This window comes from Hyalella azteca, unplaced genomic scaffold (assembly GCF_000764305.2).
Source record: "Hyalella azteca isolate HAZT.00-mixed unplaced genomic scaffold, Hazt_2.0.2 contig1945, whole genome shotgun sequence".
Classification (NCBI taxonomy): domain Eukaryota; kingdom Metazoa; phylum Arthropoda; class Malacostraca; order Amphipoda; family Hyalellidae; genus Hyalella; species Hyalella azteca.
In genome coordinates, this window is record NW_025932237.1 from 27,060 (window position 1) to 46,495 (window position 19,436).

The window sequence follows — 19,436 nt, forward strand, 5'->3', positions numbered from 1 at the left end:
CGGCGGCATGCGGAGCTGAACCGGAGGCGGCATCAGGAGCTGAACCGACGGTGGCATGCGGAGCTGAACAAGAATAAAACGCTAGTCTAACGGTTCTCCACTGTGCTAAGCCGACATTATGTTAGTTTCTAGATTCATTGCTCTGCCATTGAATGATGTCAGCATAATTGTTGCAGCCTGAGGCAAGTCAAGCAGCATTTTATAATTATTTCGATGCATGTAGAGCCAAAGTTTAATAATCGCATGAAATACAGCACAATTTTATTCGCAAATGAAGACCACCGCAAACATCACGGAATAATTAATGACAGTGACAGTCGAGAAAACTTCAATATGACGCCGGTCTTTACAAAACCATACTTATCAATAGAGTCAAAGCTTCTGGACGCAATGGGAAGGGAGCCCGAAGCTTCCTCTCAAGTTTTCACTAACACCTATAGACTCTTCCAGTGTCCATGTTTCCAGAGGCCGTACAATTAAAGCTCACTTACAATTACACCTAGCGGCCTTAGTACGCCTAGCGGCCTAAGTACTCCCAGCAGCTACTTTCCCGTATGCGATTGATCGCTGTTGCTAAAAAGTCAATCACTGATTGGCTAACGCTGTTGAGAACTCGTAACTGTTTTTGATAATAAGGACGCAGAAATGTCACCTTCGCTCGTCCGTTCAAGGATGCGTTGCGTACCCAGGCAGATATCCTCAGCCAGGGTAGTGCTTTCTAAACGGAAACACCGGAGTCCTGACGTACCGTTATACTGTAGCCCCGACACCGCTACAGACTTTCTCCCTCCCGCCTGACACCTACGTGCTCTGCGTTTGTCATTGAACATATTAAGCTCATTACTAAACGGAGGATTCATTTAAAACTCGTCTTCTACTCTGGATTCTGAATGCGACAATGATGCTTTTGTTTGATTTTAGTTGGGCCTTCGCGAAAGAGATGGTAATGTTAGCGGCTAAATACCTGATAAGAATGACGGACAAAATTAGATGTCCCAGATAAGGATGGATCAAAGAAAGTGGCCGAAGAACAGACGCTCAAAATAAGGACGGATCAAGTGGCTCAACAAAAGATGTTCAAAAATAAGGATGGATCAAATGGCTCAACAAAAGATGTTCAAAATAAGGACGGATCAAGTGGCTTAACAAAAGATGTTCAAAAATAAGGATGGATCAAATGGCTCAACAAAAGATGTTAAAAAGATGTTCAAAAATAAGGATGGATCAAGTGGCTCAACAAAAGATGTTCAAAAATAAGGACGGATCAAGTGGCTCAACAAAAGATGTTCAAAAAAAGGATGGATCAAGTGGCTCAACCACAGACTGTCAAGATATGGCTAAAGCAAGTGACTTAACAATTACTATTTAGATTAGGTCAAGTCTTGCCTGGACACATATATTCTATCTAACTATAATGAACTAATTTCTGATCCGTCAATGCGGATCGCGTTGTGACAGAGAATCGCAAAAAGCTGTCAATCATTTCTTTGATCTTCCTGGTGAAATTTGAGTTAATCGAGCGATTATTAAGGTTGCACCGTCCATCCATTAAATTATCTTCAATTTGTGGTGGAAAAGCGCAAAATATAGAAGTCAGAGCTAGATTATTAGATAGTATTACATTGGAAACTCTCCTCTTTCGGTTTGAATGAAAAAATAAATAGCATCTTGATTTGTTTAAGCCTTTACCATGCGGTGAAAATATAACTCTACCTCGAATGCCATGGTAATTTTAATTTGCCTCTAACTGTCAACTTGAAAACACTTTGACACTAATTTACCTGCGTCCGTTAATAAATCCGATTTAATTAACAAGAGATAATACTAATTATTTAACCTTGACCTAGTTCTTCTACTGTGAATATATGTTCGATCGCTGAACAAAAAGATCACACGAACCTTGTAAAATATTGGAGCAAAGTCTGGAATGAGAGGAGGTCCTTGATACACAACCTGTCACCGCGACGTTCCAGACTCGAGTGTGGAAGACCCGCACGCAAGCGGTGAAGATGCGTCGTTAATTTGTTCCACATTAGTTCCCCCTCCAGAACGAAAACGATCGAGAATGAAAAATACCTTCTTGATTTTCTCGGAGGAATTAGGTTGAGAAATGAGCTGTAGCTGCCTCGCAAACGGATGAGAAATAATCCACTTTCTTTGACGGTTTTTTGCTCTTTCTTGGGAAACACGATGAAGTTGTTTGAGCTGATTGATGAAAAGGTGCAAAATTGCAGAGAAACAATATAATATAAAAAACGCGTAATAAATTGAAATTTTATGGAACGAAAAAATGTTAATAGCGGGAGAAAATCTTGAAGCTATGGTTAAATGAAAACATAAATGATTCGAATGACAGATAATGCAGAAAACAATCTGTTACAACAAATCTGTTACAACAACCTTACAACCTCAAGAAAACAACACCAACCTATTAATGTTGCGAATAAATATTGATCTTAATGCAGTCGCCTACTGCATCACTTATGACAACAACTCTGATTTATGTGGTTAAACCACTCGTCAAATAACAATAAACTATCTATTCGTGAGTTTATTTGTTTGCCACCGTTATCCATTAGTATAGTAGTATAGTAATATCAGTCACATCTTGCCTGTCATTGGGTCTAGACATAGCATGATTTTGACAGCTAACCCGGGTTCTAACCTGAAACTCTCATCTTGATACTCTTATCCTCTCGGCCACTCTAATTATAATAGCTAACCTATCATTAATCCTTTTCATTCAATTTTGTTACTATTAGGTTTCTTATTGTATTAATGGGTCAATGGCGAATTCATTTGACTAACTACCTAGGCGCCGAGAGATTACAAACCATGCACCCGACAACACCGGTCTACACATTGCATCAGTCGGTCACTTCAAGTAACGGTGCGAGTCCTGCATGTCCACGTCGGTTCTGCAGAGACATACGCTCTGCATGAACGCAAGAGAAAAAAAAAACATATATAGACGATTGGACTATACATGAACTATTGGGTAATACATGAACGATTGGACCATACATGAACTATTGGTAATACATGAACGATTGGGTAATACATGAACTATTTGGACCAAACATGAACGATTGGGTAATATATGAACGAATATACCATACATGAACGATTGGGTAATACATGAACGATTGGACCAAACATGAACGATTGCGTAATACATGATCGATTGGGTCATACATGAACGATTGTGTAATACATGAACGATTGTAACATGCATGAACGAATAGGTAATACATGAACGATTGGACCAAATATGAACGATCGGACCATACATGATCGATTGGACCAAATATGAACGATTGGGTAAAACATGAACGCTTGGACCATTCATGAACGATTGTATGCCTAAATATGAGCGTCAGTTGGCTCTTATTTTCGATGGGCTAAAGTAAAAACAAAATTTGCTGACATGGTTTATTAATTAATAATATAAGAATACTCTACGGAATTTTTATATGAAATTGATAATATATTTTTAAGCACTGTTACTCACACTGTTATTCACATTAAAAGTTGAAGCTTCGCGTCGCAATTTTTTTCATTTCAATATACTGCTGTGAGCAAATAATTAACCTATAAGAAATAAGCGAAAAAATATTCAATTTTAAATTTTTATTCGCTTATCTTGAGCCAGATAAATAATTTTAGAACAAATTACATTAGTTGAGGGCGAGAAGAGGATCATTCAGGATGAGAATCGCAAAGCAAGAATTTTTTTACCTGTATATATAAAGTCGCAAGTAAAACATTTTTTATTCCAAATCTTAATGCAGAAATCCGAAATCATTAAGCACCACTGGTGAAATTCGATCTCCGGAATTCAATTTTTATAAAATAATAGAAGACTTTGCAGCTTGTATTTATTATAATATTTTTTAACTCAAGCAACTATCATTCAAATGTGCTACATTTACTCGTAACAGTTATATTTTTTAGAACATAAAAACCGATTTATACGGGATCATTAAATATTTGATCTAATTTGTTTTATTGGTTTCATAGTTCCTAAGCCTCATTGTACTGATCTAAACCCCCTGCCATTCAATGACCCCTATGGGGACCACCTATCAAACGCCCGACGGGGGGTTTGCGTCAATAACTCAGCAGCGCATGACCACACACAACAGCTCTGAAAAATAGGAACGGTCCGAAGCGCCACCTGGTGGTGGTGGCGGCGAGGTGTCGGGGCCACACGCTGTACGTACGTTCATGGTCTTGATCTCCTGTGAAGCGTGATGCGTGACAGAATACAGCAAGCGTCTTATATCTCCCTATCATTTACAGACAGGCATGTTTGTGTGCTTTGAAACAAGTTTGTACTAAGTATTTTCGTGTTGGTGTTAACAACGATAATAGGTTCACTGAAATTTTTGGCATGTATTTTAATCTGTTAACCAATCCCTCTTAACTTCGTTTAAATCGAAATTGGCATGGAACCATACAAATATTTAGAGGCAATGATAGTGTAACATCTATGGCATAATTTTATTTTATTTTATTTTATTTAGGTGGCACACGTTTCTTGGCTTGCGATAAATAGGGTCAAAATGTGAATTATGTCGGTCCTGCGTAATACAATGTTTATCTTTGTTCGCAACTCATTAATTTTAAGCATATTATAATGCCTAATTAGTATAGAAAGGCGTGATCCTCGAATTTAAATTTAATTTCAGAATTAATCACAGAAGTTATATTCGAAATAAATTCATAATACTCCTATTCGCAATCACAAATACTAAGTAAGGCACTTAATCAATAATTTCAATCAATTGTAAGTTTATTATCCCTAAAGATATCGATTCTGACCTGATGGTGTGTTCAAATTATTTCATATTCTCACGTCAACTAAATTTTGATTGATGACTCGTATCATCTCGTATGAAGATTAACATCATTGAGAAGCGCTGCTGCCACTGTATCTTCTTTTTCAATACAATCGTGCCACAAGAATCCCGCGTAAATGCTCATGCTAAACTCGAGGGCAAATCTGGTGTTGTACTATCAAAAATAGATACGATTTCGTAACTCAGCCAATTACTGAAAGCTTTCCGAGTTAAGCTCATCAATCATGGACTAAAAATTGGCCCTTACGTGTATTTGATTGCACGCTCTATTGAGGTTACTTGGAGGGCTTGGTGCCCACAGAAGCCTTAGTGAACAATAGCAGCCATAGTGAACAGCATTTTAACCATATTGAACCATTATACTCATATAGTGAATTACATTAACTATAATGAACCGTGTTAGCAATAGTGGACCACACCTTCCCTAAGGAATCATAGTGAACTATCATAATCAGATTCACCATAGTGAACCATAGTAGCCATAGAGAATCACAGAGCAAACATTATATTGAGCAGAGAACCACGGACCAAAATTATATTGAAAAAGTAATAGGCTAAATATGCCGTCATAATGATAGACTTATCGCATGTATTAAACATATTTTCTCACACAAGAAACTATACATTGCCCGATAACCGCAACTGTTATCAAAGATCGTGTGAAGCAAAATGTGTTCCTTAGCAATCTTGCAGCAGCCTCACTCCACATGCGATGGAGTTTTAGTTTGCAAATACAACTCAGACGCTCGTGCCCCATAAGAAATAAGGCTTTTTCAGAATGCGTCAAGTAATTAAGCTGCTGTTATTTTCGTGTGTTGCTAGCGTGATTTGCGTAAGTATTAAAATGTAACGTTATTTAATTCTAATTCAAACTAACGTCTATGGAGGATCAAATTTATCCGTCAAATAATGGCACAAATCGTTTGACATTTATTTATTTTCTGTTGTACAATTCATACACTTCAAGAATAGAAAAAGCTAAACCATTCCTCTGTCATTGAATTTGAAACATAAACATAAGAGTGCAAAACTTCAAGCCTGACTTATGTCGTGGTACACGTTGAACGCTCACCAGTCCTTCACATTCATCTTATTGATCGCTATCAATATCAATGACGTGAACCAACGAGTTTGTATGTAAAAGTAGAACGTAAGTCAACATTCGATGAACGATCTAATCCTTATAAAGAAAATTTTAATTGTGCAATTTGCAAAACTTTTTTAATCTTTAAACGACAAGGTTGTTGTAAAATAAAATTATTATAAATTTGTCGATGATATGAATGAAATATATCAGCAAGACGCCGGTCTGTGGGCTGAGGTGTACATGGAGGTGGGGGGAGAGGGGCAGTCGTTGTACACCAGGGACTACTTGTCCGACTTCACCTCACTCGTCCCGGGGGCTTCGTCCATCTGTGGCGCTGGGGTGTGAGTTACATCGCTCGAACTCCAAAACAAATTATAAATTTTCATGCGGAAGTTTCAAATAATAAATTTCGGTGTTCCCTTGAAGATCAATTAGAAGTACATTCTAAACCTAGAATAAGATAATTTATTAATTGTTAACGAATATTTCACACTACCGGTAGGTAGGCCTACTTGGTATGGCACTATGTTATCGATATTATTTTACTTGGAGATGAATATCGAACAACTTACCAGCCAGGATATCTTCCACGTTGTTTGAGTACATGTTGAACCAACAATTCAAGATAATATACTTCTAATCTAAGCACATATACGATTTAGTATAAGATCGTCTGCGCCATATTTAATGATGTATCATAATACCTTTATCTGTTACCATTTTTTGCAGTTGGCTGTTGTACGAGAAGCCCAAGTACGATGGTTCAGGCACGGGACAATCGCACGTTTTCTTGGGCTCCGGTGACTGTCAAGATATTCCTTTCAATGTATGTTATTGAGAATCAAGCTGGGAGAAAAAATTGACATCTAAGTTTCTTAATATATTTATAACTTATTTTTATAGATCAATAAACTAGAGTTATTACTGCAGAAAGTTATGTTATTACTGCAGGTAGCTATTAGTGCAGTTTGCTTACAGTTTATTACTGCACTGACTGTTTTACTGCAGGCTCGTTAAGATCTGTAGGCTTCGCGGTTATAATCATGGTCATGGTTAAAATCAGGGTCATTTCAGCTACACTATATCGCACTTTAGCTTTAACGATTCTAATGTAGCCTTTTAGCCATCAGGTCCTACACTTTTACACATCAGGCTTTTATACAATCTTCTGTCATTTTGATTCATTGTACAATCAAGAATCTACTGGGAATTTGAATTATCGTATACGGTATAAGCTAATTCCTCCCTCGAATCTATTTGATTTCCAATCGCCCATAACGCGAACCCTCGTGCCGCAGGCAACCTCTATCCGCCAGGCGGGTTCACCCTCGGTGTTCGACCGGCCGTCACTGACGTTGTATGCATACACGCACTTCCGTAGCCTGGAGCTCTACATCACGGAAGACTTACCCTTCCTCGGCGTCTTCTCTGACCAGGCTTACTCGGCGGTGGTCACCGGCTCGTTGCCCTGGACTGTTTACACGTGCGTCACTGAGTTTTGCTATTTTCCATTGTTCGAAACTCTAGTTAACGGTCCTTGAGATATGAAGTGCATTGCATCAAGTTAATATACCCCAGACAAATAAATAATCAGTCGTCAGTCGTATGAACAATTCATTCGTCCATATATAAGTCTAGTGTATCCAAATTCGCATAGCTGTGTTAAAAACCTCGAACAAAAGTGGAAATGAATAGGATTGCGTAAATGAAAATATCTGTCAGCGTGTGTATGAGCTAAACAAGCACAATTTTTTCGAATACGTATGTCATTTAAGATTTATTAGCTTTTTTCAGGTTATATCCGACGAACGCAAGGTTGTTATCGATAAAATAATTGAACATTTTTATGCCTATATTTTTATAGTAAGATTAACTTTATTCTCTATAGAGCCGTTACAAACCGCCACATACACAAAACAAGAAAGTCAGAAGTGGGTGCGAAAAAAACTACATAGCTAAGGACCAATAACATAAATTAAGTTTTTTTAATGATTAGCTCATATCAACTCTGTGCTAGTGACATTTTTTAGTATTAAGTTTTTAACGGGTGCCGAGAAGCGAATTACGGCAAAAAGATATGATGCTGTAAATAATTGCCTAATTGTATGGTAATCTCAACAAATGTGCCATGAACATATTTTAGTTTTACAAAACAGCATGAGGTAGCAAGTTAAGCTAAATTATGCAAGTATAGGACCAAGCACTGGTTTATGAGCATGAATCATCAATACCCAGCCTTGTGATATCATTCGCAAGTTCCAAGAACCTGAACCATTCAATCGCATATAAACGACCAATCCCAGATACGAGAGTTGCTGCACAACGACCAGAAACTGACATAATTTCCAACATCTCCTGTCTATGACACAATTCTAGTAAAAATTGCACTTCATTGCGTCGCAAGCACCATAACTTTACGAGTACCAACCGAAATACTATATTGATATTATATTTAATCGATAAACTAGTCAATTGCTTGATATAAGTGTTTCGGACCAGGACTAGACCAACGAATTGAAGGTTCGAAACCTGCAACGAGTTTCAAAAATCCTGGTCGAAATCAGTGAAAGCCGTGTTGTTGAGAATTGGCGAAAGGCGAACATAGCCTATTCAAACCTGACGCCGTTATATTATATTATAATCCTGATTAATTTACTGACTCAGATACGACAGCTACGGCGGACAAGGCACGTGCTTGTCTCCCAACGAGACTGTGGAGGTGGGTGGGGCGACGGTGGGGGTAGGCCTGTTCCCCACATACTACGAACTCGGCAGCTCCGGTCTCATCAGGAGCGTGCGGCGCGGCTGCGACTTCTAAATCTATTTCCTGTCTCAAAACATACAACGAAAAATAAACACGACAAACCAAGCAGGCCTATTCCTACACGCCTACGCTACTTTAATGTACTTGCAACTATTTCTTAGACATTCGTGGCTCGCTTGCTTGCTTTGTACGAGGTGAAGCAAGCAGACTGAATGGCTAGCATGACCATACGTTTGAATTTCTCCAGAAAATTTTTGTACTCTCATTAATTACCCTTTGCTTATGAAATTTGAGCTATAATTTTTAAAGATTGACGGACTTGGTCATTACAGAATTAATAAATTGAATGTGATACGTCCCTGAATAGTTTTATTCGGACTCAGAACTGCATCGAAGTTGAATCCAGCCAAATTAAATATGAAGGTTCGGGAGAAAACGATAGAAGGCAAAGGCTGTGGTAAATCTTTTATTACTAAACGAATCAATCCACGTGTACATGCACAATTTTATCCCTTTGGCTGTAATTTAAAAATTGCAGTAAACTCCCGTGGAAAACGCTCATACGTTCATCAACTTCGGAAATTCAACCACGTCTGCGTGGAGACCTCATTGAAGTATTCAAGTATACTCATGGTTTATACAAAGTCCCCGAAGGATTGCGCTGCAACTTGTCCACGCGACAACATTTCTTCTCGCTGCGAATCAACGACATGTGGAACAGCCTCCCTGATTACATCGTTGGCGCTCCGAGTATGAACGCCTTCAAGAACAGACTAGATAAAGCTATGGAAAAATATATGTTCAGATTTGAAATGCCTAGCACCATATCAAACCCGTTGGAAGTCTAGTAGCTATTTCAAACTATGGTCAGTCTTGAAAAGGTTTCGGTCAAATGACAAGATTTTAGATCCTCAATGAACACAAGTCACGAAAAGTTCCAGATTCGGCGACAGGCCACATCATGCCTACTCTTTAGCGCCGACATCACTGTGTTATGTTAAATTGTTCTTTATGAGGTTAAAGTGTGGCAACATCTGCTAGAATAAGCAGCTTGCGGACACGTATATCCGCCCATGTATCCGCCGGCCACTTGTGTTTCCTCCGTCCGCGACTCATGTCGCTTTACCGGGCGGTTCAGTGTTCCTAGTTCACATTCTTTTCGCACACATAGAGCAATCAGATCTCCTGAGCGGCCGACGAAGGGGACTGCGTGAGCGCTGGCAAGATTTATGGATGCTGGAGGTAAATGCGAACAGGAAGGGAGTCCACCTGACCGCAATACGCAGCAATTTGTCTCCTGTCCAATGGAATGAATGGATGGTTGCGCCTACGCGGCCTACCCCCGCTACCCGTAGAGCTGCGGTCGTTCTGGCCCGACTCCGCCTGGGGCCCTGGGCCACGTGGCCCTTGCCGCCTTGGTGCGTATATGCTTGGTATGTCACCCTCTCCAATGTGTGGCAACTGCAACGTGGAAGATACAATTGAGCACTGCCTACTCATCTGTGGACTACATCGGGAAGCTCGCTGGCAGCTGGAAAATGCAGTGACCACTTACCACCTATGGCTGCACCGCCTGCATGGCATAGATCCTCTTACAGTTCGTGACCTGCTGGGTGGGGGAGACTTCCCACAAGGCACGAAGTCCCCAATTTGCAATAATAAAGGCCACAGTTGCGTACATCAAGAGTACAGCCACTGAGCTACAGGACGCTTAAATAACCTCTGAAAGAACAGCATTTACAGCAAGACCTCTCAGTCTGACCTCCTAATGACACCACTCTGACCTAATGGAAAACTGCTGAAGATCTTTTGATTATTCCAGGTGCAACAAGTGCCCTGTGGCCTGTAGAGTGTAGACTGTAGAGTTAAGAGAGCAACTCCTATCATCTCAAAACGGAAAACAACTTATTCTTTTCGTACATTTTAGACTTAGGTCTTAGAGTATATTTTTCTTGTAATTTTCTGATATTTAATTACCATAACCTTGCCAACGTTTTTAATATGTATTTATTTAAATAAGTATGTATTGTTCTTTGCAGATTTATTCAAGAATTGCTAGTGAATACTGAATACTGATCATTTTCTTCATTATTAAACAAAGTAAAGTGAAGTTGTGAACTTAGCCTACTTACCTAGTATAAAATTACTGAACCTCCTTTTAAGCCTCCTCTCTACGGTAGAGCTTGCCGCTTGGCACATCATCGACATCAGGTCAGAACTCAGAAAGTATAACTGGTACTGAACTGTTCTAGACTTCTAGCCTTCTTGGACCTAGGTATTGAGTCCTTAGACTCAGTAACTTAGACTTTAGAGTTTAGAGGAAGGCATTTAGTACTAGAGACGTAGAGAGATCAACTAACATAAGGAATTAAGAATTTTTTAGTTCAAATCGTTACTTATTAAGTTATTCATTTATATTAATTTCAAAATTTCACACCTATTCTAGAGTTGTGATGGGATTGGGACCATGCCCCAATAATGCCCTCGCCCCATAGGGTTGGGTTGGAGTTTGGACTGCTGGAGCAGCGGAGCTGGGCTCCTCTGTGCAGACTGCAGAGAGTGGATGAATATTGCAAGATCTTTGGCAACGCTTCAGTAGCAAAATTTCTGCCTTCAGAAAATCTTGCAACACATTTAGATTGAAATTTTTGCATTTAATAAATTTGTCAGTCTTTGGCCAACTATTTAAAAAAAAAATAAGGTTTCCACTTTCCAGCATGTTGGATGGATCAGGATGCAGTGAAGCAGCTGATTGAGCTGAAGTTTTTAGGGTAAAATTAGTTTTTTGGGGTAACATGTGCACGCAACCTTGTAAATAAGTTCGTGGCTTGTAAATAGTTTTTCATTACTCAGCGTAAATGGCTTCTCATTAAAAATTACCCGGTGACGCATCTTAAAATTACCCGGCAACCACACTCAGGAAGATGTATATAAACGGGGAAATTTCCCGCGCAAATATAGTTTTTTATATTTTCTTCGCGCACGCGTTTGTGCAAATCACGGTCATCGATTCCATGCGGCGCAGCACTTGGCGCGGGCCGCGGAGCCGTCCGACACAGTTCTGATTTAGACAGTTTTCATCTGAATGGAATGGCAACATCGTCTGTAGATTTCAAGTAACGCTGAACGATCTTCGACTTCAAGTGTGATGTGTTCCTCTCAAGCTATTCTCATTTTTATTAATGTTTGTTGTTTGCCTCTATAATTAACCTTCATCGTTGCAATAAAAATGAAAATTTATAATTAAGATAGATTTATTCCAGTGCCTGTGTTTTTTTATGCAATTAGCACTTATTAGTGAATGAATGATTTGCGGTGTGGTTCTTTAATCTTGACTTCTGCAGTTCGCGCAATCCCGGCCATCAATTCTATGCCGCACAAGAGCAGTTTGTGGAGGAACAGACGCAATACTCAGTACAGTATGCCTTTAATTATCCTTCAATAATACATGATTTTTCTTGATATGGAAATTTGGTGAATGAGAAATCTAGAACTTTATTTTGGAAGAAATTATCTCCAAAGTCATATGGCAACACTGAACACCGTATTTTTACATTTCGTATGTTTAAAAGCTGCAGTTTAAGATTACCATATGTTCCGTATCTGACAAGCGGAAGAGTCAGAAGTAACCCGGAGTCCCTGACATTTCTTACATTTTATTTTTGTTAGTTCGACTCGCGTAGTTGATATAAACTCTGATGACCAACGAAATATAACTTTTTAATAGGGAAACTTCATGTTTATTTAACTTTATTATACTACAAGTAATGATCTTTATTTAATTATAGCCATGGTGAAATGTTTTTTTTTGTGAAGCCCGCTCCTAGATCATTAATGTTTTTATATAAATCCTCATATTGTTAGGGACGCTTGCCACTTCCATCAGATCTTAAAATGTAAAAGTTTAATAGATACAGATTTGTATGAATAAAGGCCATTCAATATTGTTAGCTACATTAAATTGAGGGTGGAACATGGCAATAGCAATGATTAATTTATCTGAAGCAACCTTTACAAAATAGTGTCAAACAAGCAAACGGATGTCATGTCAACCGGAACTCGAACACCACAGCAGAGAGTATTTTATGCAGCTAATGAATTTCGCAAACTTTGCTGGAAGAGAGATTATTGAATTTTAGAAAAAAGGCAAAAATTTATGCGCCCAAAAAAATGTGGTCATTAAAGAGTCAACAGTTTTCTCGTGACAAAAACTCCAATGTGACTGATAAATATCAATAGAGTTGACATCCTGCAACACAAAACAGTAACAAGTGGTTGTGTAATCAAATAATGTATTTCTAGATTGATAATATTGAATATCGGGTTTGTACTTTTATTAAAAACCTTGTAACACAAGAATTACCTGTTGGTCCTGTCTTACCCCATGCCCGGTCCCATCTTACCCCAGTGGGGTAAGATGGGACCAGCTCACTTTTTTTAATCTGTACAGAAAACTATGTTGTATGCAGAAAGTCTGAGTTGTAGCTTAGAAGCCCATTTCATAACTACACCTTGTGATAGGTTTAGGGTTTTTTATTTATTCATGGTATAGATGCTACATGCTTGTTAGTGATTTCGGTCCTGTCTTACCCCATCTGACTATATACAATGTACGATGATGACCACCGGCGTGCAGGAATTGGCAACGCTCGTAAGTGTGACTAGTAAGTTGAGAAACTGGTAGCTTAAGAAGTCTTGAAGCTGCATTTCTTGCAACCATTGACTAGGTATTCAAAGTTTTTGCACTATTTACTTTGATAGAGGAAAACCGACACCTAGTTTGAAGTATTTAGGCCGGAGTTTGCATTTTCAACACATTCAGTGAGTGTTGGAAATGCGAACTCCGGCCCCAATTATGCACGGTATGGAAATGGAACAGGTACGAAATAAAACATGTCATAAAATATACGTCATTAGCTGAGGTTAGGTTCAAGCCAGGAACAAGTTCCTATGGCGACCATGACAAAGGGTGGTTGGGTTAGGTTTAATTATGATGGGTAAGGCAAGGTTAGTTCAGGCTAGCTTAGGTTAGGTTTTGATAGGATAAGTTAGGTTAGGTTAAGTTATGTTAGGTTGGGTTGGGTTAGGACAGGTTAGGTTACGACAGGTTAGGTTAGGATATGTCAGGGTGTGTTCAGTTTGGTTAGGGTTTTTTGGCTAGGTAAAACTAATGTAAGACTGTTTTATACACTAATTACTCACACAGGAAAAGGCCACAATTGGGGGATTGCTGTGTGCAGTAGGAATTGTGTGGCAAAAAGAAGAAGAGAGAAGAATAAAAAATAGATAAAAAAATGTATAGCAGCTGATCTGGTTTATATCAATTTCAAAATTTCACATACCTATTCTAGAGTTGTGATGGGACCATGCCCCAATGGGGTTGGGTTGGACTGCTGGGCTCCACTGTGCAGACTGCAGAGAGTGGATGAATATTGCAAGATCTTTGGTGATGCTTCAGTAGCAAAATTTCTGCCTTCAGAAGATCTTGCTGAGACATTTAGATTGAAATTCTTGCATTTAATAAATTTGTCAGTCTTTGGCCAACTATTTAAAAAAAGTAAGGTTTCTGGTATGTTGGGTGGATCAGGATGCAGTGAAGCTTGTCCGGAAATCAGTTGCGATGAGTTCCCGCCAAAAAAATGTAAACATCAAGTTTAAGATTACGTAGTTGCGGTCACATTAGAGCTGTCAGACACTCAGACTGCATTATCACATGTTCAGTTGACACTTGCTGTACAATCGGACTGTTTTTAGGGTAAAATTAGTTATTTGGGGTAACATGTGCATGCAACCTTGTAAATAAGTTCATGGTTTGTAAATAGTTTTTCATTAGGTACTCAGCGTAAATGGCTTTTTGATTAAAAATTACCCGTCAATGCTTAGGGCTTAAAAACCCATATATTAGCAACGCTGCATCAACCCTCTGCACCCTGGAGCGCGGTCAGACTCACTGGCTGCATCATCACATGTTCGGTTGACACTTGCTGTACAATTGGGCTGTTTTTAGGGTAAAATTAGTTATTTGGGGTAACACGTGCATGCAACCTTGTAAATAAGTTCGTGGCTTGTAAACAGTTTACATTACTCAGTGTAAATGGCTTTTCATTAAAAATTACCTGGTGATGCATCTTGAAAGTGGTTGGCAATGGGCTTGAAAAGCCATATATTGGCGACACTGCTTCCACCTTCTGCACCCTGGGCTGGGCTTAGACCATTGCAACTTGCAAGGGGCCAAGTGCCAACTTGCCAACGGTAAGGGGCCTTGCATCTTGCAATGGGTTTAATCTGCCACAAGGTGGCTGAGTCCCAGGATGGAATTCTAAGATTAGTGGTTCACTTGAAAAATAGCTTTCTGCCTTTAAAAAAAACGTTCCAGCCAAGTGGCAACTAGAAGCAGGTTTGCAGGCTGTCAGAAATTGGCACAGACACAGAGAATGTCCCACTCCCAACATTGTTAATTGTGCCAGTCACTCACAGATGCGCAAGAGGGAAATGCTACAGAAGGAAATGCTATTTATTCATAACATAAGGGTTTCAAATTAAATATAAAAATATTTATTGTGCCTATTTGTTGCATCTGCTCTCAAATTGAGGAGAAACTCATTGGCAATTGGAGAAACTTATCCAGGAAAAGGCAATGCACAACATAGTGACAAAGGAGAACGTTTAAGTGACACTTTAAAAGGCGATTGTGCAACAACATTAAATAAAATAGATAATCTTATCACTTTAAACATTTTGTCAGACCAAGAACAATTCTGATTAGCCTACTGAGGTTCGGAGGGCTGACACACGTCAACTAATCGTCATTGAATGCAGCTTGAGAGAGTTTTAACACCTAGATACAGGGGAGGAAAACATCTACTCTGTGAGCCGCATTTGGATTATTTGAGCCGTGAACTAACAAATTTCCAAGTCGTGGAAAGCCAATCTTGAACCGCAAAGTTGCGAATTCTTGGTGGCAATGTGATCACAATTCATGAATAGCTAAGCTCAAATTTTGCCCTAGAAATAGCAGTTTAACATTATTCCCTAATTCACATGTATTTTGGTTAATGCTTTTGCCTACCTTACAATATTACAAAAATATAACACAATTTTACTAAAGTCTGAGAGGTGAGTTCAAGATCTTCATCTTCGACATAACGTTCTTGCTGCTGTCACAGTTTAATATATACGAGTATGACGAGAGCGTGGTACTAAACCGCAGACTTGAATATTTTGTAGAATGATAAATTTTATGATAAAGAAAAAAAAATCAAACATACAAAGTTTGGGAAACACTTGTTAAGATGTTTTGACCAACCAGTGAACAAAGGTGATTCACCTGCAATGAAATATAAGCTCAAACAGTATAACTTAAAAAGGCTACCTTATAGCTACAACTAATATGATTTAAGGAATGAAAAATCCTTGACATGATGCGCCTTTTTTACGAGCAATTTAAGACATGTGTTGTGTGATTCTAGGCAAAAATTCATTTGCGACGATAAACGTCTTGTAAAAATTTCAGCTTTTTTCAATTGAAGGTAAATGTGAGTTAATTTGCATTTAGAAAATATTTAGACCAACATGAAATTTTGTAGATGGGCCTAGGCCTGCTCTACACACAGCTTGTTTCACAGGCTCAAAATGTTTATGAATGCTTAGGCCATACATTCAAAAATACATATGAATGCTTAGGCCATACATACATTCAGAATGAGCATCATTTATTTTTAATTCAATGTGAATGAGCATGATGGAAGACCTATTTGTTTGTCACACTTCAAGGAATAAATGAGAAAAGAAACTACCTATAATGCTAAATTCATGTTAAAAATGGTTCTCTTTTAACCTGGGACTCTAACTTTTTATACACATAGAGAAATTGAAAAAAAAAAAACATTTCATCAGAAGAGCTTGAAAGGGGAAAGAGAAATGCCAATCGAGAGGGTTGCTTGTTGGAGACCAACACTGCCCTGCTTCGATTATACCACCTTGGTTCCTTCCTCCAATACTGTATGTAGCCAGCCCTTCAACACTTCTGTCCATAAGTGTTGAATCCTTGAGTGTTTGCAGCTTTCAAATCCATTTAAGTAGACCTATCTGCCAGCAGGAAAACAGCCTGCTATAGTATGGCCTAGCGTCATCTGCAAATGCACAAAATTTTTTGCATCATTTGGACATTTAGTGCCACAGCCTTGCAGTGCATACGGTGCCCGCCACCGACCCGTCCTGTGCATCGAATAAGCCTATGATAATGGCGATTCATTGAAAGGCAATTAATTTTGGAACATAACTAAACTATGTGAAACCCAACCTCAAATGATGTAAGCTAAAAACTATGCAATATAATGATGTAACAGAAGTCATATTCCATCCGTTATTTGGTGGTGCATGACAGATTTCATGCAATTCCACTGACGAGCTAGGCTGATTGATCGCAGTTAGTTGTTTGCTGAGCACAGTTTAGTTTAGGGCAGGGTGGTCCAGTGGCTACAATTTAGAGTACCTACCAGGATTGGAGCAGAGAGGTGCGGGTTCGATCCCAGCTCTCTGTGACGGTTTTTGGATTGAATCTTCGAGGCCAGAGGGTTATGCATTGCCGAATCGGAGCAGTGAGTTACATGTTCGAGACCACAACAAAGTGTGAAAGTTTTGCAGTGTCAAGAATCGGCAACAGGTCGACGGCGGAAAAAATTCTGACACCGCTAATACTATTATTATATTATTATTGTGTCATGGGCATGTTACTGCTGGCATGCTCGACCCGCCACTGATGTTTGCTCATGCATACAAATGTGCTAGGCATTCCATTCACAGCTAATTGGTGCACAAAATTTGTGTTCACAGTTGCACTCATGTTTGAAAAGTTAAACTTGTACATGTCTCCATCATGCATCACAGCATCTTCTGAAGCAGATGGAACTGTTTCAGCTATTGATGCCTTCAAATTGTTTGTAAATGATGTTATATCGCATATTGTTCAGGAAACAAATAGATATGCAGAGCAAGTTCTTGAAACTCAAAGAGCGACTAGGAAGTCACTTCTATCAGAGTGGAAACCGACAAATAATGAAGAAATAAGAAGGTGTCTTGGCATCATGATCTCTATGGGCCTTGTCAACAAGCCATGTATGGAATGCATTTGGTCAAAGAAAACACTTTATGCCTATGATTTTGTGAAAAGAAATATTACTAGAAGTCAATTTTTTCTCCTTTTGCAAATGCTGCATTTCAATGATAATGAAACTTCTGAACAAAACAGAAGACTGCACAAAATAGAACCAATCCTTGATATGTTGAAGAATAACTTCAAATCAGTGTATTCTCCTGGGGAGAAACTGGTCATGGATGAGTTGCTGGTTCCATTTAGAGGAAGAATTTTCTTCAGACAGTACATTCCTGGCAAGTCACATAAATACAGCATCAAACTATACGAGCTTTGCACTGTGAATGGATATACATGGAATTTTGAAGTAAACACTGGTAATTTGTCAAATGTGCCTGGGCATAACCATTCAGAGTCAATTGTTCTCAAACTGGCAGAGCCTCTTCTGAAAAATGGAGCAACCATCTATGCTGATAACTACTATTCCTTGGTACCATTAGCCAAGAAATTGCTCCAAGAAAAAACCTACTACTGTGGGACTGTACGCAAGAAAAGGAAACTACAACCACAAGATGTTATGTCGAGAAGAGAATCTGAACCCAGGTCCAGGTAGATCAAACATCTCAGGAAAGCACAAATCTCATGAACTGGTTGAGGCTGATAAGGAAGTAAGAAGAGGAAGAGATGTCTGTCTTGCTGCAGCCAAATTGCCAATGCGGAAGGAACTAAAGTAGCCCATTCAAAAACTCGATAAGGTAAATACTTATTGCAACAGTTGCGAAAATAAACCATATCTGTGCGTATCATGCTTCAATCTGAAGCATTCCATTTTGTCATGAGGCGCTTAAGGACTCAAGTTCAACAAAGAATAATTAATAATGTTTACTCGCTACACGCAAAATATATGCTTAGTATACATTATCGTCATCATTATCCTTTACTTACAAGACCTAAAAGGTGATTGAGGAGGTTAATATTGAAGTTTAATGAATTATGTGCACCATATGTTGGTCACGATGCAGGTTGAGACAGACATGCGTGACCCACCTATGGGTCACGATGCCGTTAAAGTGTTAAAAAGTCAGTCTTTTAGATCTGTGACAAGTACAAGAATTGGTGACTGGCCTATTCTTAAACCATGAAGATGCTATACCATCAGCTATGATGCTATTCAATTAGACAATTCCTGAAATAAAAAAAATTGCTTGTGCATTAGCATGCACTATTGCCATCCCGTTTTGACACGGCCCATTCATTCTATTCGTAATCAATATTTATGAAATTAAATACACAGTTGTCAATGCCAATTGCTTTGTGGCATGAATATTTTTTCATATTTCCTCATTCCTCTACTCCCAATTTAAACAGTTTTGGTCAAGTTTGGCTAGGTTAGGTTCCACTCTTTTGCCGTATTAATTGAAGACAAGAGGACGTGAATATAAAAAACATCGATACCGGTACTGCTCAGTGAGTATTTACATGTCTGCATTAAATTTCATATCTATTGCTAACAAATGGAGAAAAAAATTGTGCCGAAGTGGCGTCAAGATGGCTACGCTATGCCATGCTTATGGGATGGCCCACACGCTCCTGTCAGACCAGTCGCGTCAACAATTTTAGGATGAATTT

At 38.9% G+C, this 19,436-nt stretch overlaps 2 protein-coding genes across 2 annotated transcripts in view; one reads left to right on the top strand and one right to left on the bottom strand.

The window, feature by feature from the left end:
- Positions 1–1,967, bottom strand: part of LOC108670794 — a 16,674-nt gene extending 14,707 nt beyond the window's left edge. Inside the window, exon 1 of the mRNA XM_018158287.2 lies at positions 1,900–1,967. The gene's annotated coding sequence lies outside the window, so the exon portion shown is untranslated. The remainder of the gene's footprint in view (positions 1–1,899) is intronic.
- Positions 1,968–5,585: 3,618 nt separating this feature from the next.
- Positions 5,586–9,157, top strand: LOC108670793. The gene is made up of 5 exons (XM_018158286.2): positions 5,586–5,694; positions 6,160–6,290; positions 6,679–6,775; positions 7,248–7,432; positions 8,614–9,157. Exons 1-5 carry the CDS (start codon positions 5,641–5,643, stop codon positions 8,765–8,767), a joined length of 621 nt encoding a protein of 206 aa, XP_018013775.1. The 5' UTR covers positions 5,586–5,640; the 3' UTR covers positions 8,768–9,157.
- Positions 9,158–19,436: the final 10,279 nt, after the last annotated feature.